The sequence below is a fragment of the Tenrec ecaudatus genome, chromosome 13 (assembly GCF_050624435.1).
Source record: "Tenrec ecaudatus isolate mTenEca1 chromosome 13, mTenEca1.hap1, whole genome shotgun sequence".
In the NCBI taxonomy this organism is placed as follows: domain Eukaryota; kingdom Metazoa; phylum Chordata; class Mammalia; order Afrosoricida; family Tenrecidae; genus Tenrec; species Tenrec ecaudatus.
The window spans coordinates 37925471-37950414 of NC_134542.1; the positions used below are offsets into that span (position 1 = coordinate 37925471).

The window sequence follows — 24944 nt, forward strand, 5'->3', positions numbered from 1 at the left end:
CTACTGAGGGCAACGATCCTGTATTCCTCTTCAACCTCGGACAGGGGTCTTTGTACTCTTCTATTTGTTCAACGAATGAATCCAAACGGTATGGTATTGGTGGTGGATACTTCTGTATCTCAGCCAGGTTCTTTCCTTGTACATCCTTTTCTGCCTTCACTCCTATGTAAAGAGGCTGGTGAATCCGTGACTGAGCACTCGCTTGCTAAACAAAAGACCACTAAGCAAAATGCTCCGTGGGAGAAAGATGTGAGTCTACTTAGATAAAGATTTACAACGCGGGGAATACTACGGGGCCGGCCTACTGCATTATAGGCTAACGATGACAGGGGACCGACTCCATGGGCAGTGGGGTTGGATCCCTTTAAATCATGTTTCATTTCATCTCTATCTTCAGTGCTCGGAAGTGGTCCTAGCCCTGTCTTTACAGAAGGTACTTCCCCCAAAACCCCGAGGTTGTACAAGTGCCTACCTTTCAACTGTAAAAACAACCAAAACCCCCCACGCGAATCGTCCTCATTATGTTTTATCTCACATACAGAGAGCGCGAGAGAGGTATTTTAAAATCAAGAAACACTAAGATTGCTTCAGACATCCAGCAAGCACTTAGCCCGCAGTCTCCCCAACCAACACTTCAGGTTGCCGCAGCTCCAACCATCACTTCCTACCCCTTCCCCGGAAATGGAAAACGGAAAGGCCCAGAACCCTAACGCTCCGCGATTCGTTTACCCTCAGGTCCCTCTGTGGGCGGGGCAGGATTTGCCGGTGCCGATTGGCCCTCAGAACCGTCGTTTTCAGCGGACCCCGCTTCTGATTGGCTGTCGCGGGTACCGCCCCCTGAGCAGGGCGGGAGATTCGGTGTGCGGCCGGCAGGCGTCCCATCCCCCTGCAGGCCTCAGGTCCTCCGTGCGTCTCCGCTCCGCCTCCGCATCCCTTCCGAGTGGGGCCGCAGGCGTCTTCCGCGTTGCGCCAGCCCAGCCCAGCGACGACCTGCGCGTGCCAGGCGGCCAGAACGGCGTCCCTCGGGACCTAGCGGTACGTTTGGGGCCACAGGGCAGCCTGCTTTCGGTGTTTGCTTGGCTGAGGGCTTCCGAGAGCAGTCCAGCTCAAGCCCAGCCCCGGGTGCCCCCTTTGCACCCGGAGTACGGTCCCTGCGCCCCCCGCTCCGCGCTTTCCAGGCGGCCCCCCTTGTTCGTGCGGGCACGGACCCGCGGCTGGCCGAGCGAAGCAGCCCGCTGGCCCGCAGCCGAGTGCTTGTTGCCGGCCGAGAGCAGCCCTCTTTGGGAGGACTGCATGCCCCTTCCGTGCCGGGCACGCCCGGAGCCGGCGTAACCTCCGGGTTCCCTGGCCTAAGGAATCCGTTGCCTGGAGGTGGCAGTGCCCCAGAGGAGCAGGTAAGACTCTGACCGCAAGAGGGGCGCCGGCGTTAGAGGTCACTACCCCGGACTGCGCTGCGGTGACCACCTGTGATGTCACCCCAGACAGAAAGCAGCCAGCACGTCCCGCTAACGGAACGCACTCCCTGGGTTTGGGCTCGGTTGTGAAGCGGGGGTAAACCAGGAGGGGCCTTTGGCAGAGTTTTCAGAATGTAAAAGATGGGGGGGGCGGCATTGCTTACCATTTTACAGTTGAAATCATAGTACACTAAGATTTCCCAATGGCACCCGGACACCCCATCCATAGTTAAACTGCCGTTCGAGGATAGCAGCCTGGCCCTGCACCCATGTGTGAAGAGCTACTGCGTTGTATTGAGTCGGAATTGGCTCGATGGCAGTGTGTTTTATTTTGGTTTTTGGTTTTGGTTTGTGGCGTGGTTCGATGTTGAAGGAGGGTTAAAGATGTACAAGAGATCTGCGTGGAAGTAAAGATACCAGTACTCCAAGCATTCAGTGAACACTTACGGAACTCTGGTGGCTTAAGGAACCCTGGTCAACAGTTCCAACCCAACCAGCAGCTCCGCAGGAAAAAGATGCCGTTAAAGATGTACAGCTTCGGAGACTCTAGGGAGCAGCTCTGCTCAGTCCTATAGGGTCCCAATGAGTTGGAACCTAATCCATGGCTACAGGTTAGGAGCCCTGTGAGTTAGGCATTTTACTGCCAACTGATAGGTATGCGGGTTCAAACCCACCAGCAGCCCCTCCAACCTTCTGGGGGGGGGAGGTTAGGCTTTTTCCCCTAAAAAAAATGCTATCTTGGGAACCCTATATAGAGCCTCTGGGTTTTAGCTCTGTAAATTAGAATTAACTGGATGGCAGTGGAATGGGCTTTGAGTTTTCTACTAGTTAAAAACATGATCTCGTTTAAGACATCTAAGGTCACTCAGTATAAGCCATGATATTAAGATTGGTGCTTAATCATTAATTCACATCCTAGTTTTTTTTAAAAAGTTGCAAGAAACTTTCAGAATTTACTTTCCAAGGAGAATGTGTTGCTGTGAACACGGTGGTGCTGCTGTATTGCTCTGCGATTGACCCTGATGAGTTTTCTGTCCCCTAACTCGGTGAAAAGAGATGGCTCACACTGTAAGTGCTGTTGTGTACTCTCCATGTGATGCTGACTCCATGATGCAACCCGGTGACAGGAGTAGAACTGTCCCCGAGGGCTTCTAGACTGTAATGTTTATGGAAGCAAAGGATCAAGACTCTCCAGTAGAGCTCCTTGGTTAGCAGCTGGGGTAGAAGCACTTGTCCTGTGCCTTTCGGGCTCCTTGAAAGGTCATAGGTGATCACTGACTATCACACACTTTATTGTGTGATTTTGGGAAGTGTTTTTGTCTTTCCGGCAATTGTTGGGGAAGGGAGAATTTTGTCACATATTCAATTTGGCAATTTTGTATTATATAATTTAAATGCTTTAAAATCTAGATAAGGAAAGTCATGTATAAATGAATTCATCTACACACTAGCGTTAGACTGTCTCTATCCTAGCCTTAGCGTTAAATGCCATAGAAAAGTTACCCTGGACAATATTTATCACCTCTAATACTTTTTTTTTAAATTACAAAGCTAGGTTTAATACTTTGGGGTGAGCCCCACAGGAATAAAAAACACTGGGCAGGGGTAACCCTCTCACCCCCCAGGTGTGGCCCAGGAGGAGAGGGGCTACCTGAGGGGAAGGAAGCACAGCAGGACCCGCTGCAGACTTAGGGCAAAGGGTATGCCATCGGTGCTGGGACCTGCCTGGTGGGGCTGGCCCCAGACACGCAGGCGGGGGCAAAAGGGTTGGACATGAAGCCACAAAGCTACCTGGGTTCCTCCATCTTCTCGTTTGCCCTTTTCTGTTTCTGCGGCATGATCTCCAAGTCCTTCTGCTAGCGGGCAGCAGCAGCAGCAGCAAGCCTGCCATCTCGGTGCTTCCCTTAACCAAGCCACTCTGCTTGTTAATCTTCTCGCGAGCAAACACATTGGTTACCTTGGGTCATGGTCACGGCAGCGGCTCCGGCCTGCCTAGGTTGTGTTCCCTCATCCTGTCTGACCTCTAATGCTTACTTTTAAATTTTCTTTTAAAGCCTTTGTAAAATCATCTGAAGAAATTACTGAGGATCCCTGGTAACATAATGGGTTATGTGTTAGGCTGCTAGTCACAAGGTCAAGGGTTCAAACCCACCAATGAGTTAAAATTGGTGATGGCAGTGAGGGTTCTGTTTGTTTGTTTGAATAGGAACTACTAAACTTTTCTAATAAGAATCATGTTACAGACCTGTATTCCTTTTCACTCTGCCCAGAAGCCCAGAGACAAAATTTCTTTCCATTTTTATTTTCTGCTATTCTTTGTATTTTTCCTAGTTAACATTTCCTATTAGTATTTGTAGTTTATCATTTGTTTTATTGCAGTTTGTCATTACCACTGTTTCAAATGCTTTGTAGAATTCCAAACCAGAAAAAAACAAAGTAAAACAAAAACATACTTGCTGCCATCAAGTCAATTCTGACTCATGGTGATCCTATAAGGCCTGGTAGCATTGTCCCTGTGGGTCTCAACCTTCCATCCCGGATCTGGTGTCTAACTGCTGACCTTGCAGTTAGTAGGCCAACGCGTAGCTGCTGTGCCACCAGGCCTCCCTTGTAGAACACCAAAAACACAAACTCACTGCCATGGAGTCGATGATGGTTTTGGTGAGTTGCTGAGACTGTAAGCCTCTCCCCCCCCCTTTTTTTTATAAAACCATTTTATTGGGAGCTAATACAGATCCCCCCCCCTTTTTTTATAAAACCATTTTATTGGGAGCTAATACAGATGAATCATCCCATAGTTCAATCATATCAAGCCATATTGTACCTTTGCTACCATAATCAGTTTCAAAGCATCTCTTCCTTCTTGAGCTCCTTGGTATCAGCTCCCTTTCCCCCCCTCCTCTACTCTATCCTACCCCCCAGGAATCCTTAGTCTGCTTGCTGTCTCCATAGGCTCATCAACCTTGGGTTTCACATTCTGAAAAACAGAACAATATGTAACAAAAATTTAAGAGGGTTACCCCAATGACAAATTACATCTGAGATAAACCCTAATACAAATTTTTTTTAACTCAGAAAATGGTGAAAACCAGATCAGGCCCAACATGCATCAGAGAGGGGAATCACCTGACAAGGTTTTAATGTTCGAGTTAAGTTTATCATTTTGAGCTTGTATAGTCATTTCTGCAGTGCACTCTGGTAACCAGTTTCTTCCCATCCCTCTCCTGTGGATAGAGGGAGCTCACTGGAAGCTTATTGCGTGCATAGACTTCACAAGAGCATAGCTGCGTGCCCTTAAGTGAACCCTGGTTACGGTATGTTGAATCAGCATGCCTTTTGACGTGTGCTTTATAGAACGAGGGATATTTAACAGAATGAACCAGAAAATTACAGTATAAATCTTGTGGCACTGTGGGTTAGGCACTGGACTGCTGACCACAAGGTTGGTGGTTCAAACCCACCAGCTATGTCTTGGAGGAAAAAGAGGAAACTGACTGTTCCCATAAAGATTTATAGTCTCAGAATCCTTGTATAAGGCTGTTCTGACTTGGAACTGACTCGATGGTATTGGGGGTGTTTGGGATATAAATCTTGGGTTACTTCAAGTATATACTACCATTTGGGAAAATTAGAAACATTTTGGGTAGTTTCTAGAGATCAAGCAAGAGTTTAGATATATAGATTTCCTTTTAATCTCAGGAAATGATCGTGGTATAATAGAATGTTCAGGAACTTTGTAAACCAAACCTGGTTGTCATCGTGAACATACTTTCTAATTGTGTGCATTTGGGTAATTTAATATGTAACCTCAGTTTACTTTGGTAAATTGGGGAAATTACATATACAATATATATACAAAGAGATTTTGAAAAGTGTGTGGAAATGATTCATTCTCTTTTTCCACCACTTTTTGAAGATTCCTCATATAAACCCACCTCAAATAGCCTGAGGATTTTTTGTGAGCTGGAGTACCTAAAAGTGCCCAATACAGAGCCGCAGACAACTCCTTGTAGACAAAAGAGTGTTCTAGCATAGGAAATAGATCATAACAAGACAAATGATCCAGAAGCATGTTTTACTGGTAGTGGCCATATAAATTATAGATAAAATATTATGTTTATATGAAAGTATCTAGCACATAAAAGCCTATTGCCTTGAGTCAGCTCTGACTCAGTGGGTCACCATAGAACTGTTCTTGATAGGTCACTTAGCTGCCCCTCCCCGGATTCTGCCTAATGCTTGTTCTTGTTGGTGCGGTGGAGACAGTTCCCACCCTTACGGACCCTCTGTACAATACAGCGGAAGCCTGAACTCTGTCCAGTGCTGTGTCACCTTCATAACTGTTGCTCTCTTGAGACCGTACTGCTGACTTCTTGCTTCTTCCTCCTCCTCTCATTTCTACATCAGTATAAGAAGGCTTCCATGGTAAGCTCTCTTGACTTTACTATACCATTGTCATTCAACTCTGGCGTGACAAAGTCTAAATTTACTGTTCATCTTAGTTCTTACATTCATGGACTCCTTCATTTGCCCTTTTTGCTTTTATTTTTCTATTAGCTGAACCTGACTGAGTTCTTTTTTGAATTACAGGTCACTGTACCTGAATTTTCCAGATGTAGAATGTATATAGTACCTTTCAAGGTAACTGAAAATTGAAACAGGTAATTTCATTTTAACAGTTGTCAAAAGAAAATATTGCACCATTTAGTTATATGGCTCCTGAGAGCCACAGTCAGTTTTTCTTTGCCAGGAGAAAAGACAAACATAAGATCAATAAGAGAAATGGAAGGGGAGTTTTTCACTGGGAACACTGGATTGTGTGTAAATTGTGTTAGAATCATTAATTCCAGGCTATTCGATTTGTAAGTCTTGAAACGGAATTTTCTGAGTAAAGTTGATCAAGCTTTTGCTTGCCAACTGAACTCTGAAATCAATGTATTGGAAAGATCATTTGTTTGCTATTTAGTTACCAGTTTGCCTAAAAAGTCAGATTAATAATCATAAAGTTGTTTGGTGAGCATGCAATAAAAGTAGACCAACCCCACTGCTGATCAATTCATAGCTGCCCTGGAGCAAAGGGATGCAAATCTTTAATGAAGTCAGCTGCCACATCTTCCTGCTAGAGAGGGCCAGGTGGTCTTGAAGCACTGACCTCTTCGTTCTAGCAGCCAATCGCTTTAACCACTATGTCACCTGGGGTCCTTCTAAAGGTAAAATTGAAGTTATTTAATCCAGACTTGGTGCACCAGGGAAGTATGACAGCCCCAGGGCTACTGATTTTCTAAGCTCTTGTATACGTAACCTCCTTTCTGTGACTGTGGTCGTTTTGTAGATTGACTACAGCTTTCCTCCTAAGACTTGTTAGTCTGACCTTACATTTTAGTCACTTAGATTGGAGTTGGTTTCTCCCCAATCTCAGCACTTCTTCCTTTCATTTTTCACATGTGGAATTCAATTATCTATGATCATATAAACACAGTAATTCATAATATATATATTTTAATACCTCAAAAAGCTTGAATGGAAGCAAAAAGGACTTTTTAAAGCATTGTACAAACACATGTGCTCATTATGTTAATGTGTAACTGGTTTTGTTGGTGAAATCTTTGCTTTTGAGTGAATTATTGCTTTTATTTAGGTTGGCTGCGATGAGTAACCTGGAATTGAAGAAAAGCGAGATGCTGGAGGTTCAGTTTGTGGGGGACGATGATGTTTTGAATCACATTCTTGATAGAGAAGGAGGTACTGAGCGGGTACATTGTTGTAAAGAGGCTTGTGGATTGCTTCTCTTTTTAAAATGGTTTAACAATTATATTGAGGATATAGCACAAAGTTGCGATTTAAAACTACTTTGAATTTTACTTTATTCAAACTTCAACGGAAGGATCAATATTAACTCATTTAATATGAAATGCTCAGAAGTAGTGGTAAATGATAACCACTCTGTAGTTAAAAGTGTGGCTACTTGGACTGCAATAATATATTTTCACTTTTTATGCTAATTTAGTTAAGAAAACTGGAAGAATGGTCAGTATTTTCCATGAACAGGAAAACACTGAAAATATTATTTTTAGCATTTAAGTAATAATGGCAATATAAGTAATATTGTAAAAGAATTTGTGCTTGCTCTGTTTTAATTCCTTGGATATATTTATAGGCGCTAAATTAAAAAAGGAGCGAACTCAGCTTTTGGTCAATCCAAAAAAAATCATCAAGAAGCCAGAATATGACTTGGAAGAAGATGACCGAGAAGTCCTAAAAGATCAGAAATATGTGGAAGTTTTGGGGAAAGATGTTCAAGGTATTCGGGGCTGGGGGGTGGGCTAGGGGAAGTATGCCAGTATTTCTGCTCGGAGTTGACATTGCTGCTCTGCAGAGTATGTAAAAGTAGTTGATTATTTAGGTGATGGTGTGCTCTGTATTTACTTTACAGCCTATCCTGAATTTAGTTAATTTTAGGAATTAAGGACTCTACAGACTATTCTAAAAGTTATTATTTAAGATATTTCTACTTTAACTAATTGAAAAATAATTCTATAAAGCAATTACTTTGATGTTCTCTGCAAAAAAGGCTGGAAAGAACATTCCAGGAAGTAATACTGTTCCAACCTCGGTGTGTCAGTGTTTGTGTTTTCTTTCTTTCTTTCTTTTCTTTTTCTTTCTTTCTTTAAAACAAGCAAAACCTAAGGCAGATTCTTGCCATATTATACTTCAAACATTTTTGAGGATGAATCGTATATATATTTTAAAACTTTTCATTGCGATTTGAGTAGAAGTTTAAGCCAGTTGTCCAATCAACAATCCATGCACATTTTGTTTTATGCCATCAGTGGCAGTCCCTGCAATACATCACTCGTCCCACTTTTCCCTGTCTTCCCTGCCTTTCCTCCCCTTCCTGCCTTCCCAACTCTGTCTCGGGCAGGCATTGCCCTCATCATGTTGAATGGTGGATTATTTTTCTAAGGCACTGTTGATGTTTTCTTTGGGTTACACAGACTATCATTTACTATATATACTTGTATATAAGCCAAGTTTTTAAGCACATTTTTAATACAGTTTTTGTGGTAAAATTAGGTGCCTTGGCTGATCCTCGGGTTTGCTTATACTCAAGTATATATGGGATATAGATATACCAAGATTTAATCAGTCCCTTTGTTGGACATGCTTCTAACCTTTATAGACTGTCTCCTTGACAGTCATTTTGTACTCATTAGATTGGCAAAGATGGAGGAGTCTGGATAATATCAAATATTAATGCAAATACAAATTAGAGATCAGTGGAAATCCTTAAACAATGAGAGTGAATTTTTTTCCACTTGGGAAAAGTTTGGCGGTGTTTTGTAATGTCACAGTTTCATAAAATTTTTGTCAAAACCATTCCACTTGATAGACATTTCAGATAAATTCATGCACATGCATATTTGTGTAAAACATAGATAAGCTATGATATCGTTGGTTTGTCTACTTGTATAAGATAGGGATGGGAACCAACCTTGAGAAGAAAGCAGTGGGACCAAAAATCTTTGAGGGATTAGGGGGGAGAGGGAGGCAGGAGGGGGAAGGGAGCAGTGAGCAAACAACGCCATAGACAGGGAAACAACTAGGGAATTAAAATCAACAAGGAGGAATGTAGAAATCCTGGGGGGTGTTGGAGCAACAGCAGTCTGAGAGGAAGTACTACAAGGTGGAAGTAGGGTGAGTGTGATGGTGGGGCAGGAGGAAGGTAAAAAGAAACAGGAACGATCTAAGAAGCAAAGCTATGGATAGAGGTATAAGCATAGGTGTGTATATATGTAAATACATTAATTCATAAAAATAGAGGTATTGGCCTATGGACATATATTTATATGGCAATCCACTGAGGTAGTGGATGGGCTTTGAGCCTCTGCTCATGTCCTCCCTCAATGCAAGAACACTTTGTTCTAACAAACTGGCATTCTGTGATGCTCACTCTCCCTGCACAGTTGCTGAAGACAAATGGGTGCCTACGCAAAAGTGGTAAAGAAAGCAGCTGGTGCCCGGCTATCAAAAGATATAGCGTCTGGGGTCTTACGGGCTTGAAGTTACATAAGTGGCCATCTAGCAGAGAAGTAACAAAGCCCACATAGAAGAAGCACACTGACCTGTGCAATCATGAGGTGTCATCTGGACCAGGTAACAGGCATCAGAAGACCTATAATAAACAAACAACATATCGTTGAGAATGAGGGGAGTTGAAGCAGAGACCCAAAGCCCATCTGCAGACAATGGGACATCCCCTCACAGAGAGGTCACATGGAAGGGATGAGTCAACCAGGATGCAGTAATGTACCTGTGAAACACACAATGGTCTTCTGGGTTCTTGAGATCATGGCCCCAGTACTTCCTTTCACTGTAGGCTAGACAAGAGTATGTACACAGGTACAAAAAGGAGCTCACAGCACAGAAATTCAAGAACAGGATAAGGAATAATGATATCAGAAGGGTAGGGGGTAGGTGGGGAGAGGAAGGGAGGAAGGGGAAATTGATCGCAATGATAGACACATAACCACCCACCACCCCCTCCAGGAAGGTGAACAACAGAAACCATATGGAAAGGGAAACAGAGGTTGGTGTAAATATGAAAATAATAGTAATTTATCCTTTATAAGGGGTCATAAGGTGGGGGAGAGGAGCTGATACCAAGCACTCTAGAAAGTAAATGTCTAGAAAAGAATGATGGCAACATATGTACAAATATGCTTGATACAATTGATGTGTGGATTGTTATCAGAGTTGTAAGAGCCCCCAATAAATGATCTTTTAAAAATAAAACAAATATAGATAAGATATTCATGCAAAAAAATCAAAATATATTCATGTAATGTCATTTTGCGATAGCAAAAAAAATTAGAAACCACCAAAATAACAATGGGGGAATGGGTAAATTACATATTTCAGCCACCAGCTAAAATTTTTTTTTAATGTATTCATTTGGAAACCATAATAATTATCGTTAACATAGATTAGATATATTTTAAATGAAGGCACACTATTTCCAAGCCATAAACATTTACCTAGGAAGGCATTGTTTTACATTTTGCAAATGTCCAATGTAATAGAAGACATTTTCGTTCAGCTTCCCACATTTTGTTAACCTCGAGGGTGACTGCATCCTTGCATGTCACATTTTCTCTGGGATATTTCACTGTTTACACTTAAGAGTGAAAAAGCAAAGTATCTTAATATTATAAAAATAGTTTTGACCTCCTGAGTTTCTTGGATCACACTTTGAGAACTGCTTTACTAGAAAGCAGGGTACTAGCCTTGAGTGTTTATTATGTTTATAGGTAGCAATTGCTATTCAAAGAGGTGATTGCAGAAAGACAATTAAGAGCACTTCTAGCATTTGGTAACTATTTAAACTGTACCCTCAAAGTTAATGTACTTGGCATGTGTGCTTCAAGAATTCAACCAACAAAGTCTCATGTCTTCCCATAATAGGCAACCACTGTTAGGAACTGAATGCATCTCTCTGACCTGTTTATTATGTATTTGTTTTCTGTGTGCCTGTGAACAATATACAGTGTGTGTGTTTTAATTTTTTTTAAAGATTTTATTGGGGGCTCTTGCAACTTTTGTTACAATCCATTCATCAATTGTATCTGACATATTCATACATATATTCCATCGTTCGTTTCTAGACATTTACTTTCTATTGAGCCCTTGAGATCAGCTCCTCTTTTCCCTCCCTACCTCCCCGAATATTTATATAAACAGTATTATAATTTATATGCTTTTGTAACTTTCAACTAATAACCTTATAATTTTGACATTACGTATTGATACGGAACAGTAAGTCAAAAAGTTTTGCTACCTGGCTACTAATTCATATATACATGAGTTTATCCCAAAGAAAACATTTGTAAACATACCTCATCAATCAGTGGATGGCTTCCTCCTCTCTCAGTGATACACTTATCAGTCCCATTAATAGTATCTTCTATTAAAAGGATACTTTTTTGTGCTGTGGGAAAGACAATTTTGAGATCAGGGGTAAAACCACATTTTAAACAAACCTCAAGTGGACATTTTTTCAAATAATTGCAGCTTGGCAACAAGTTTACAGGATTGTTGCACTATGTAAAACAAGACTTTTCAGGGACTCAAATGTTTTAAAGGAAGACCTCAAAGACAAACCAAGGGAAGGAAAACCATCAACTTGGAAAAATGAAGAAACTGACTGAAATCCGGAAACTAGCGGGAAAAGACTCTAGAACTACTGCTGATGGGCTAGCTCCTAAAGCTGGGTCCCACCGAGTACAGCGTCTTCAATTTTAAGCAAACATCTTGGCTTCTGCAAGCATTAGGCAATCGTCGGCTAGCTCAAAGACCTGATCTTCGTAGCGGTCTTTCAAGCGCGATTGAAGACAATGAAATCAATTTTAACAAACTGTAACCAGGGATGAGTCTTGATTTTACTAATCCAGAGAGCAATGTCCAATCGAAACAGTCCTTTCTAAGGAAACCAGTTAAACTCAAAGCAAGTCAGCTCAGAAGGCTATGGAGGTGTTTTTTGAGGTTCCAGAGGGGTAAATATCCGGGATCACAAGACAATCTTGGGTGCTTATCGGGACTTTCTTTTTTCCAGTTCAAGGACTGTTGGCCTTTAGGAGTGTTTTCCGGTCGAGTCTGATGGGGTGCCAAGCCCTGGTCCCAAAGTCTATTTTTGGTATTCCCTGGGACTTCATTGCTCTGTTCCCCTTGCTGTTCTGTTGCATGCTCTTAGTGTTTTGCCTCAGTGTGGTGAGACCAGATCGGGTGGAATTCCCACACTGTGTCTCCAGTGTTGTCCCTGTAGGGCTAGAGGTCAGTGTGGGATGTCATGTCTCATAATGGGGTCAGCTATATGGTCCTTTCTATGCATTGGCTATTCTGAGCGGGAACATCGTCCTCAAGCTTGGTGGGCCAGGATGTGCTCCACTCTTCCTCCCCCTTCATTTGCTCCCGTGTGCTTTGATCAGACATGTCCCTCTCCCCGAGCTGCAGCTTCAGTGCTGTCCTCTAAAGTAAATTCTTTTGGGGGGAGGGTCAGGTGTCCATGTAGTTGGGATTGGGGCCGGCCCCCCAGGAGGACATTGGAATAAAGGTGAAAACTGCATTAGTGAAGGAAAAGCCAGGCATCTGCACCAAGGACATGGTTTCCCTTCATGCAGTGTACTTGTTTGTTCTTCACGGACAGCAAGAACTGGCTTGTGAGGATTTTTCTCGGCAGCTTGACTCGGTCTACCCTTTAGCTTTGATCCTGCTCCTTCAGACCTCTTACTGTTCCCCAAACTCAAGAACATTAAAAACAACAACAACATAAATTGAGTGCCTTGAGGACACTGAAACTATTTTGACAAGGCTTAAAGTGGAATGTATAATAACAGCACAGAATTTTGCAGGGACGATTTAAAGAAATGGAAACCCCACCTTCTGAAAAGTGCAGACCTAGCTGGAGGACATGCTAAGGAATAATGGCTTCTCGTTTGATAGTCTCATGCAATAAATGGTGCTATGATTTTGCACCAATACTGCCTGACGTGCCCTCAGATGTCGAGAGAGACTCAGTCCATTGTGTTCGTGTGTATGGTATGAAAATACATGACCACATTTTATTTCCTAGTCATTGATGGACATTTACATTTGTTTTCAGTTTTCCCTGCCTTACAGATAATGTACTAATAATCACCATTTGTATATGTTTTCCTGTGTGTATGTGCCACTAGGTCTACAAAATATGTTTTGGAGTCTTAATAGGCAGATGTTTAAGAGCTCTTATTTTTTCACATTTTCACCAATATTTATGTAATTAGATGACAAAAGAAATTTTGTTTGCCTGCCTAGTCTAATGCTTGTTTATGGGTTGGGCAAGATATCCTTCTATGCACCAAGGTCATAGGTATATGTTGAATTTTTTTCTGAAAACATTTCGTAGTTTTTCTTTTTAATTTTACGTTGGGTGAGAGGTAGAGAATGCTCTTTATGCTTTGAATAGTGAAAACCAGATGTTTCTAATAACAGTTTTTAATATTTTTTCTACTAATTTATAATTTGGGGTAAATTTTAGAAAGGAAAAAGTGGCCACCTCTGCGTTAAATTTGTGACCATAATTAGAGCAAGTCTGTGAAGAGAGAAAACACGGCTTCATCTTGGTGAGCGTGGTCTCCGCAGCAACCTGTCTTGCCTGGTGCAGCCCCGTCCCGGGCTTGGTGTCGGCCTCAGCTGTGCGCTCTTAGTTCCCTTACGATGCTTCATCGTCCTTGGTTGTTTTCAAATGCTTTTCCGTGTAGACATGTATTTCCAAAAGAGACCTTTATGCAAGGTAGCAAGGAGTACAGATACTAAGTTTTGAACTAAGTTTTCTATTGTTTTCCTTTGCCCTTGTTTTCTAAATGTGTGTTGCTTTTTCTCTTTCAGAATCCTTGAAAAATGGCTCATCTACAGATAGTGGGAGTAAAGTTTACTCTTTTCAAAGTAGAAAACACTCTGAAAAGATGTCTAAACTAGGTATGTTGCTTTTCTGAGTTCTCTAATCAGTTTCACCTTCTCCAAGGTATAAATGTACATAATGTGCATCTGTATATGCCTTGTGGTGTAGTGGTTACACATTGGGCTGCTAATCGCAAGGTTCAGCAGTTTGAAACCAGCAGCTGCTCTGCAGGAGAAAGAAGGAAACTCATAAAGGACTTCTGCCCTCCTTTAGGATCACTGTGAGTTGCTAGTGACTCGATGGCAGTGAGCTTTTGAGAAGAAGTTATCAAGGGTCCTGGTGGCCACTTTGATCTCAGTGGCCATCCACACCCAGCAACTGCGCAGCAAACGAAAGGGGGGCATTCTGCTTCTGCAGAGACTGGCAGCTTCAGAAACCTCAGCGAGCGGTTCCACTTCTCCTTTAGCGTTGCTATGAGTCAGAATCAACTCAACAGCCATGGTAAAAAGATATATTTAGCCAAAATTTTCTACAAAGATTTCTGACTTCGAAGTTATATTTAACTGTTTTTCATAATGATTAAGTATAATTTGCCTAACCAGTATTTGGGACCAGAAGTAGACGCTGAAGGAGGCCTTTGTAAAATCAAAAAAGTGAATTGTACATTTTGAAGTGGTGATTTATTGTGATTATAGGTGTATATACCACCACAATAAAACAGAGAAGCAAAGACTGAGCATTGGACACTCTTATAGGTAGAATGAAAAGAGTGAAGAATTCCTCCTGTTGGAATAACTACCAAGAGGAGCTAGAATAATCCCGTAGGTTCCAGGTGGAATGGCGCCCCCAAGGAAAGAGTGGTGAATCGAGAGGATTACGAGACTGGTGAACACAAAGCCAGTGCATCTGTAGAAGTGGTCATGGGAATCCTGAGACTTTCTCAAGGGTAGAGTTTTAAAAATGGGGACTGGGTTAGGTTTGGGAGGCAGTAAAGTAACATATCATATGCTTATTTTCACCTCATGCTCAGCAGTGTGCGTGCGTGCGCACACACGCACATACCCATGAAGATAAGGGAAGCAATTACTACTTGGGCTCTAGTTCATATATGTATATATATGTATATGTGTGTGTGTGTATACTTTACATACAAAGTCTCTGTACTTCACATGTGTCTGTCACCATTCCCTCTTACCCATGTTGTTTCATCACCATTCATTTGGGCTCCCTACCTTCAAACATTTTCATCTGTGCGTTAGTCAGTTTACACTTACATGGCTAATTCTTTATGAACGTGCTTTGCTCCAAGCAAACATCATTAATTAGGCTAAAGCCTTCATTGAGTTTAGCAATGGCTCATGGGGTAGTTTCTGTCCAAGGTTTAAAAACAAAACCAAAAAACTCTGTCCCCCCTCGCCCTTACCCCAAAGCCTTCTGCCATTCAAGTTAATTCCAACTCATAGCCATCCTATAGGACAGAGTCGAACTGCTCCAATGTCTATGGGATTGAGCAGCCTCATGTTTCTCCTGGGGAGCTGCTGGTAGGTTTGAATTGATGATCTTGTAGCCAGTAGCCTAATGCTTGTCTCACCATGCTACCAGGGTTCCTCAGACTCCTTGAAAATTGAAATTCTAGTCTGCATTTTCCCTGATTTGATCAAGATTCTTCTGTGGTACCTTTTACCTAAAAGTTCAGTAATAGTAGCCGGGAACCATCTAGCAGTTGTTCCTGGAGGTCATTAGTTATACATTTCATGTCCTCTTACTGCTGACTCTGCCTCTCCTTGTTGTTGCAGGTGAACAGAGACCAACTGTTGGGCCTTACATGGTTTCTTACAAGTGCGTAAGATTTCAGGCATTACCCAACAAACTATGAGGTAGAACAAAAAACTAAGATGTTAATAGGTCAGTTACCTGGGATGCCCCATGAAACTGAGCCTCAAAACCAAGGAACCAAATCCATTGCTGTGTTTGTTGTGCATAAGAAGCCTTAGCAAACAAGGGTTTTGTTTTGTTTTTCTTGTTTAAATATACCTATCACACAATTTTGCCAATTCCACTTTTTACAAGTCTATAACTTATTGACGAGTCCTGGTGGCGTAGTGGTTATGCATTGGTCAGCAGGGCCAGCAGTTCAAAACTACCAGCAGCCCCCAGGGGAAAAAAAAAAACGAGGCTTTTTACTCCTGTAAAGAGTTACAGTCTTGCAAACTTACAGGGACAGTTCTGCTGTGTACTTTGGGACCGATATGAGCTGGAATCGATTTCATGTCAATGAGAAAGAGGCTTATTGACAGCAGTTACAATAATTGCGCAACCCCATCCTTAATTGACTTAAAAAAATCATTTTATTGGTGGCTCATACAACTCCGATCACAATCCATACATCCATCAGTTGTGTAAAGCACATCTGTGCGTTCATTGCCCTCCTCACTCTCCTTAGTTGGCTTTTCTCTCACTGCTGACCCCCCTTCCCTCCTATCTCCTACCACTAGCAACTACTAATAAGCTTTGCTCTCTCTAAAAATGTGTGTGTGTCTATAGTTTTGTATTTTTCTGAGCATTAGATTCCAGTTTTCTTCCACTCTTCGTGGATCAGCAAATCTGGTTTCCATACAAGTTTGAAGTTCTGGTCTGTAGAATGTAGAAGTACTCAATATGGGTAGGTTTCTGTGTCAGACTACCAAATGAGGAAGACAAGCACAGGCTTACTGGGGCTTACATAGTAATATGTATTGAACAATTTGCCATCTTGTACACCACATCAAAGATTCTGATTGTTGGTGTGCATCTGCCCCTATTCCCAGCTGCTCCCGCTTATTCCTAGAGAAGCATGGCCTCTTTTCACACGGCAATCTGTAGCAAGGATGGAGAATCCAGTAAGCAAGGTGAACACAGGCTTACTTGTGATGAAAGTGTCCATTACAGATTGGCAGTAAGCACCAATAAACCATGTTTCCTTGCATAGTGAATACTCTGTTCCTGCTCAGTTTATGTTCCTCTCTGGTAGCAGTAACCAGCAGGTTTTCAGAAGCCTTTACTTGAGGGCAGTAAAGCTATTGAGCTTTCCAGCTGCTGTTCTTGCATGTCTTTTTAATTTGTGTTTACAGCTTCAGAACTAGCAAAAACACCAAGAAAAAGTGTTTCATGCAATTTGAAGATGGACCCGGAAGTAACAAGCAACACACCTCAAAGTAGCAAAGGTAAGCCTTTAATGTTCTTTGAAAACAGCTTTCATAGTTGCACCAAGTTACAGAATGTTACTTAGTGCAAGTAAATAATATATTTTCTTCTGTTCTGCTCTGTTAATTCATTCAACAAAATGCAGTTAATATTCCACCTGTGTGCCTTAATATACCTGTGTTCAGCAGTCAGTAGAGAGGAAGAGTCTGGGCTAACTGAAATTGTGCAGACTGACACCTAAAGTCTTTTATCATTTGATTGAGTTAGCTACATGTCCAGGAAAGATTTACTGTGTCATTATCTGTTGAATAAGGCTTTAAAAACCTTGTTTGTGCATAATTTCTCATATCTGTTTATGAATGCTCTATTCCAACTAAAGTGTACTTTTTAATCAACAATGAAAAAGGCATCATTTTTTTCTTGTGACACTAATACTCTAGAAATGCAACGTGTTACTGTTGTTTCCTTGGACAACAGAACGAAACGCTGCCCGTCCTTGTTCTTGTGTTTCGAGCCCATTTTGCAGCACCACTCTGGTGAGGGTGGCGTCTCTCGCTGCCCTCTGCTTCACTGAGCAGGGTGCCTTTCTCTAAGATTGGCCTCTCCCGATGCTATGTCCGAAGGGCAAGTCTTGCCATCCTTGCCTCTAAAGAGCATTCAGGATGTATTTCTCTAAAGAGAGATGTGTTGGTACCTTTGACAGTCCATGGTATTTGAATATTCTCCGCCAGTACCCTAACTCAGTGACATCAATTCTTCTTTGGTCTTCCTTGGTCAGTGCTCAACTTTCACATGCATACGAGGCGACTGGAAGTACCATGTCTTTGACTAGGCACACTTTAGTCCTCTAAGCAACTTGCTTTTCAGCACTCGGAAGAGGCCGTGTGTCAGTCAGTGGATTGTACTATGGTGGCTTGTTTGTTGCTGTGACGCTGGAGGCTATGACTCTGGCATTTCAAATACCAGCAGAGTCACCCAACGTGAGCAAGTTCCAGCCAGACTTTCAAACTAAGAACAGACGAAGAAGGAAGAGGTTGCTCACTTCGGAGAAATTAGCGGTTGGAAACCTTATGGATAGCAGGCAGAAAGAATCTGTCACTAATTGGAATAATAATCAAATTAATGGTGAAAATTCAGCCTCTAGAAGCTCTAGTAATGCTGTGGGCTACGGATTGGGCTGCTAAGAACAAGGTTCATGGTTTGAATCCACCAGCTGTTTCCAGAGAGAAAGATAAGGCTGTCTGCTTCTATCCAGATTGATATCCCAGCAGTGCTGTCTGTCCAGCAGGGCCTCAGTGAGTAGGGAGTGACTTGAGGACTGTGGGTTAGTGATGCAATCTGTTGAGAATTTAGCACTATAGTCACCTCTGGGCGGAAATGACAGTGCTGCTTTTAATGACACGGAGCCATGATGAACAAGAGGTACTTGCCGAGTAAATCTTGACTCTTTGTTTCCTTCTTTAGGACATTCCACTTCAGACAATGTTCAGCTGAAGGTAAGTAACCGACTAAAGACAAATGAAAGCATAATTGTTCCGAAGTAAGACCTGATTAAAGAAGACCCATTTCGTCTCTTCATCTATAAAGTGCTTTATAGCTTATAGATGAAGTGACTTGCCTGACGTCACCCAACTAGGAAGGAGCGAAGCTGGACCGTGCAGCCAGGCGCTCTGCTCGCGGCTGCTGTGGCAGAGCTACTCCTGGGTGCTTTCAGCCTGTAGAGCAGGCCTGGACATTTCATGGATTTTGTTTTGTGTGTTGATATATACTCTTCTGTTATTTCAGGAGGCTTGACCCATTAATCTATGATTTTACAATGTACATTGAAACGCTAAGTTGACTAAAATGGACAAGTTCATTCAGGGTTGCTGAAAACAGTTGGTGATATTTATCCTCTCTTTTTTTTTTTTTTTTGCTCCCACAAAGATTGACAGCCTCGGAAACCCACAAGGGCATTGTGATTCTGTCCTATAGTTTGGTTGGTTTGGGATAGTCCTTTGTCCTTCTATATTTTTCATATTTCTTCTGGCCTGAAGAATCTTTTTTTAAAAAAACAGTTTTATTGGCCCGTCACCCACATGTACAATTCAATTGTTCCATTGTACCAAGAAGAGTTGTACAACCATTACAATTAATGTCAGAACATCTTCCTTGTACTCATTGGTATTGGTGTAATGATTATTTTTTAATTGGGGCAAAAATACACACGACATTCTCCCAGTCAACAACTTCTGCATGTTTCGTGTGGTGTCATGATTTCACTCTTTGTGCTGTGCAACCATTACTGAAATGTTTTTCCAAATTACTCCACCACCATTAACATAAACGCAATACCCTGCATGGCAAAAACTCTTCCTCCTTCACCCGTGGTAACTTTAGGTCGTTTGGAAGTTTGACTTCTTGATATAATATTCACACATCATACACTTCCAGAGTGAAATCGCTTTTAAAAAGAGTGGCCATCTCTTTATACATCATCATAATCAGTTCCCCTGCATTCATTGTTTGCTCCCCAGTTCCCTTCACCTTTCCCCCCATTCCTGAAGTAATCTTTTTATGTACTTGTTCGTTTATCCCCTTTGCCCTCGCTCTCCCCCCAAAGCAGATGTCTTCTTCTAGGTTTAGATATAAGTGTGTTCCCTCACCGCACCCCCGAAAATGTAGGTTCTAAGGGGGCTTTGATACCTTGTCTTTTTATTTCAGGGCCTACTGTGTGAGGGACCCCAGGTTCTGGAGACCGGTGGAGAAAAGGGGCCCACAGTGCCAGGGAACTGTTGGAAGGAAGTGAATTCAGTGAGCCCCACAGTACAGGCCAGAGAGTTCCTAAGCCTCAGTTTACCCTTTTGTAAAATCTCTGCAGGCAGGGCTGGCAGGGCAAAAAGACCGCCTTCCGTATCCCTCCTACCCCGCCCCCACTCGCTTGCTCCCTCCTTTTTCTTGATTTCCAGTGAGGGAGGCTCTGGGGGGGGGCGGGGCGGGCCAGTGTGTGTTTGGGTGCAGGAGTGCACCGTCCAGCGAACGAGAACCTCCGTCCCCCAACACGAGTTCTCCTCTCGGGCCTCAGTTTCCCCCTCTGCAGAAGGGCGCTTGGAATGCCCTCACCTCTAAGCTGGCAGGCCAGCAGGGAGCGTCCAGTTTGGACGCCCAGCCAGGCCACCCTCCCCCTGACCCCCCACCCCCCACCCCCCCGTCCGTGCGCGCGCCCGAACCGGCGAGCTCGCCGGCCGCCACATGCGGCGGCAGCGGCGCCTATTTATCCTCTCTTTTGTATGTTGTGGCTTTGTGTTTGTATCATGAATTGTCAAATGGCCTGCCTGGATATGGGCCAGCCCAGAGGGACATGGAAGAATCATAGGAGTTGGGTAGATGAGTGGGGAGTGTGCCCAGACCTGGTGGCTATAGGTTTAGGCATGCCTGGATTAGAGTGTGTGGATGAACGTTCAAGGCATGGATGTGGCCTGGCCAGACCTGGCTAGATAAAGTCTGAGGGCATGTTAGGGGCCTAGTGGTACACTTCTTAAGCACTTATCTGCTAATTAAAAGATTGGTTTTATTGTCACAAGGCTAATCAAAAGATTGGCAGTTCAAACCCACATGCAGAAGATACGGCAGAGAAAGGTTTACAGCCTGGAAGCCTTATGGAGATGTTCCCTGTTCTATAGGGTTGCTCTGAGTCAGAATCAACTCTGTAGCAATTGGTTTCAGTGGAGATGTGGGATTAGAAATGTTGGCGCTTCCATGACTTTAAAAATGCTTTCCCCAGTACTAATTTACCTTGTAGATTATATCACTGTAAATGAATAAAAGGAATGTTCATAATCTAATCAGTAAATTAGCTCTATTAACATATTCTTTTTCAAATTTAAGATCAGAATCATTAGTGGATCTTGTTTCCCAAAAGCCCATTGACCAGACAAAGCTAAGCTTACCAGCCCTATTGCAGTAAAGGACATCCCTGTGGCACAGCCTTCGCGCTGCGTCTCACAAGAGGAATGCAGGAGAGGATATGCATAGACTTTGGGATCTGGGCTCAAGTAGATTAAGGAAGTTTTTTTTTAAATGGGAACTGTTGAACAAAGTTTATAACCTGGTCTTTTTGGATAGGTAGAGAAGTGAGCCTTGATCAATAAACTATTATTTATTAAGCCAGTTGTTTGTCCTGGTGAGCGATCTGTTGTCCCGAGTGAGAGTGGCTTGACAGAGGAGCCAGCTGTTCAAATACACTAGTTTGCAGGGGTTTCTTACAGCACACACTGAAGTTACTTAGTAATTTACAGCCTCATCTTTTTGAACAAGGAATTTTTGATATTCATTATTTTGACACACGTGCTCACAGTTTTCAGGCCTGATAGTCAAGCTATGTGGGTACAGATAGTTTCAGTATTGAAACAGATTTGTAGGATGACCTACATTTTAAAAAATGAAATAGAACAGAATAGAAATTTTCTGGTTTTATTGTTTCATCACAGTTTATTTCAGATACATGTGCGCACACGTCCTAGGTCAAGATAGCAAAATATAAAAAAATTTTGAGATTCTTGGTCAAAAACATTAAACATTTCCAAGTTTCTTTTGGGAGATATTTTTCTTCTTCTGGGCACCCTCCTCTTCTGGTGGACGAACAAGGTGTTTGTCTTCGGTCGGGATCTCTCCAGTGTGGCAGGGGGGAATCTCATGGGTGGGTGGATCCAACCGTGAGGTCTGTAAGTCTGGTGATACAACTTGGGAGGTTTGTTTACCTGGATGTGCTCAATGACCAGAGTATCCACATCCAAACCTTTAAGTTCAGCATGACTTTTTGCATTTTTAAGTGTTTCCAACAAAAATTCAGCACTCTTTTTGGGCCACCAACCCTGCATCCAACACCACTGTTTTGCCAGGATACACCTACCAACTCCACCATTGTAGTGTTGAAAAGGAGCACATTGCTTCTGCAGAGCGACATCTTTCAAGTACTTGGTGCCCTTCTGGAATGGCCTGGGCAGTTTCACTGGTGCTATTTAAATGGACCCAAAGATTTAGCCTCTTGAGTTGTGTGGTTTTGTGGGGTTTTCTGGGTCATCAACCATTTTGGCAAGTCATTAGGGGAAGAACATGAGCGTACTTTTTTTTTTTAACTACGTACTTTACAAGTACCTTGAATACAATTTCCAGAGTCACTCTAGGAATCCTTTGGAGTTTGCATTTGTTGTTCTACTCTTTCTTATTTTTTTCCAAGAAATTAATTTATCTTTATCTTCCTCAGGTCTTAAATTAGAGACTTATCCTTTAAACAGTATATATTTTTTCTTTGCTATCATCCTTCAGACCAGTCATTAATTTTCTGTCACTATTATCTTTGACTACTTAACTATATTCCTTTTCTTTTGAAAAACAGAACAGTGACAAAAGTAAATTTGTGTCAGCAACACCTAGTGCTCAAAGGAAAAGATTAATAGGTATGTATTCCTATTTCACTAAGTTTTTGTAAAGAGTTGCATCGAAATAGGCAGCAGTAGAGGTTTAAGTATTCAGCTTCCAGATGTAGGCTGCTTGGGGCTGCGTCTGTGCCGGCCCTTGCTAGCACTTCTCTTTGCTTCATTTATAACATTTGAATCATAATTATACTTTATGGTGGCAGACTATCACAGTCCTAAGTTAGCTTAGTAAGACATGGCCCAAAATAAATCAAGATCTAAAAATTTAAGCATTGCTTCACAATACTTCCTCATAACAGTTGTTATGAGAATTAATGAATGTCAAAATGTTTGTTATAGTGTTTATTTGGACATGTGTTTATTAACAAATGTTAGCTTTTATTATCTTCTATTATAACTATATTTATAACAACTTACTGCTCTTTTCATGACAGAGGATATCTTTATCTCAAACTGTAGCTTGATAGTAAGACTATATCTTTTTTATAAAGATCATTTTATCAGGGGTTCTTACAGCTTTTATAACAATCCATACATCAATTATATCAAGCATATTTGTACATATGTTGCCATCATTATTTTCTAAACATTTACTTTATATTTGAGCCCTTGGTATCAGCTCCTATTTTTCCTTCCCTCCTTTCCCACCCTCATGACCACTTGATAAATTATTAATATTTTCATATCTTACACTGACCGTGCTGTCTCCCTTCCCCCATCCATGGTTTCTGCTGTTTGTCCCCCTGGGAATAGGTGGTGGAGGAAGTTATGTGTTGATCATTACAATCAGTTCCACCGTCTCTCCTCCTTTCCCCATCTTCCCCTACTGTCCTGTTAACACTACTCCCATTTCCGTTCCTGAGGGGTTTATCTGATCTGGGTCCCCTGTGTCATGAGCTCTTAACTGTTACCAGTGTACATGCTCCAGTCTAGCCAGAACTGAAAGCCAGGACTGGTCATAATAGCAGAGGTGAGGAAGCCTCAAGGAGCCAGAGGAATATGGTGTGTTTCATTGGTACTATACTGCGTCCTGGTTGACTTCTCCCTTCCTTGTGACCCTTCTGTGAGGGGATGTCCCATTGTCTTCAGATGGGTTTTGGGTCTCTGCTTCGATGCCCCTCGTTCTCAAGACTATATCTTTTTTTTTAATTTAAATCATTTTATTGGGGCTCATTCAATCTTATCACAATCCATACATATCATCAATTGTGTAAAGCACACTTATACATTCGTTGCCCTCATCATTCTCAAAATTCGCCTTCCGCTTGGGTTCCTGGAATCAGCTCATTTTCCTTTTTTAAGACTCTTATCTTTTTAACTTCAAACTTGGTGAGGTTTATTTCATATTACATTCTGTGGATATTGAAATCTGTTAAAAGCAATAAATATTCCTCCCCCCCAACTACCATGATCTGAATTCTACCTTGCAAGTCTGGATAGAGCAGAGGATGTACACTGGTGCAGATAGGAGCTGGAGGCACAGGGAATCCAGGACAGATGATCCCTTCAGGACCAGGGGTGGGAGTGGCGATCCTGGGAGGGTAGAGGGTGAGTGGGTTGGAAAGAGGGAACCAATTACAAGGATCTACGTGTGACCTCCTCCATGGGGGACAGACAACATAAAAGTGGGTGAAGGGAGACACCAGATAGGGCAAGATATGACAAAATAATAATTTATAAATTATCTAGGGCACATGAGGGAGGGGGGAGCGGGAAGGGAGGGGAAAAAAAGAGGACTTGATGCAAAGGGCTTAAGTGGAGAGCAAATGCTTTGAAAATGATGAGGGCAAAGAACGTACATATGTGCTTTATACAATTGATGTATGTATGGATTGTGATAAGAGTTATATGAGTCCCTAATAAAATTATTTTAAAAATAATATATATATAAATTTTTTAAAAAGAAAGAAAAAACCCAATAAATATAACATGTGTTTTAGTTTGTTTTTTCCTTTGAGACTATTTGGAGGTGGTTCTATTGATTTATTTCAATATGTTATGAGGGGTCGGGGGAGAGGAGCTGATACCAAGGGCTCACAGAAAATGTTATAGAAATGATGACAGCAGCATATGTACAAATGTGCTTGATACAATTGATGTATGGAATGTTATAAGAGCTGTAAGAGCCCCCAATAAAATGATTTTTTTTAAAGTAAGGATGGCAAGATTTTATCAGATAAACTTTAGACATGTTATCATGAGACCAGTCTTTGGAAAATGACATCATGCTTTAGTAAAGTAGAGAGACGGAGAAAAAGAGCAAGACCCCCAACAAGACTGGTTAACACAGAGGCAGCAACCAAGGACTTCAATGTAACATTGCTGGGGACAGTGCAGGCAGGACAGGGTGGTGTTTTGCTCTGTTGACATTGGGTGGATATGAGTCAGAATTAACTTGAAACCACCTCACAACAGCCACCGCAAAACTGCACTTACAAAAATGTTTTGTTATAATAA

The 24944-nt window shown here is 42.1% G+C and overlaps 1 protein-coding gene across 4 annotated transcripts in view; it reads left to right on the forward strand.

The window, feature by feature from the left end:
- The first annotated feature begins 877 nt into the window (after positions 1–877).
- The window catches only part of ORC2 (origin recognition complex subunit 2), a 60815-nt gene continuing 36748 nt past the window's right edge, over positions 878–24944 (forward strand). Inside the window, exons 1-8 of one of the 4 annotated variants that reach the window (XM_075530349.1) lie at positions 878–1035; positions 6045–6115; positions 7093–7196; positions 7612–7755; positions 13875–13964; positions 16998–17090; positions 18535–18566; positions 22448–22508. In XM_075530349.1, the coding sequence (XP_075386464.1) occupies positions 7103–7196; positions 7612–7755; positions 13875–13964; positions 16998–17090; positions 18535–18566; positions 22448–22508 (514 nt within the window). In that variant the 5' untranslated portion in view covers positions 878–1035; positions 6045–6115; positions 7093–7102. Of the gene's footprint in view, positions 1036–1122; positions 1395–6044; positions 6116–7092; positions 7197–7611; positions 7756–13874; positions 13965–16997; positions 17091–18534; positions 18567–22447; positions 22509–24944 lie in introns of those variants that run through there. The other 3 variants (XM_075530351.1, XM_075530350.1, XM_075530352.1) reach the window with 3 other exon arrangements.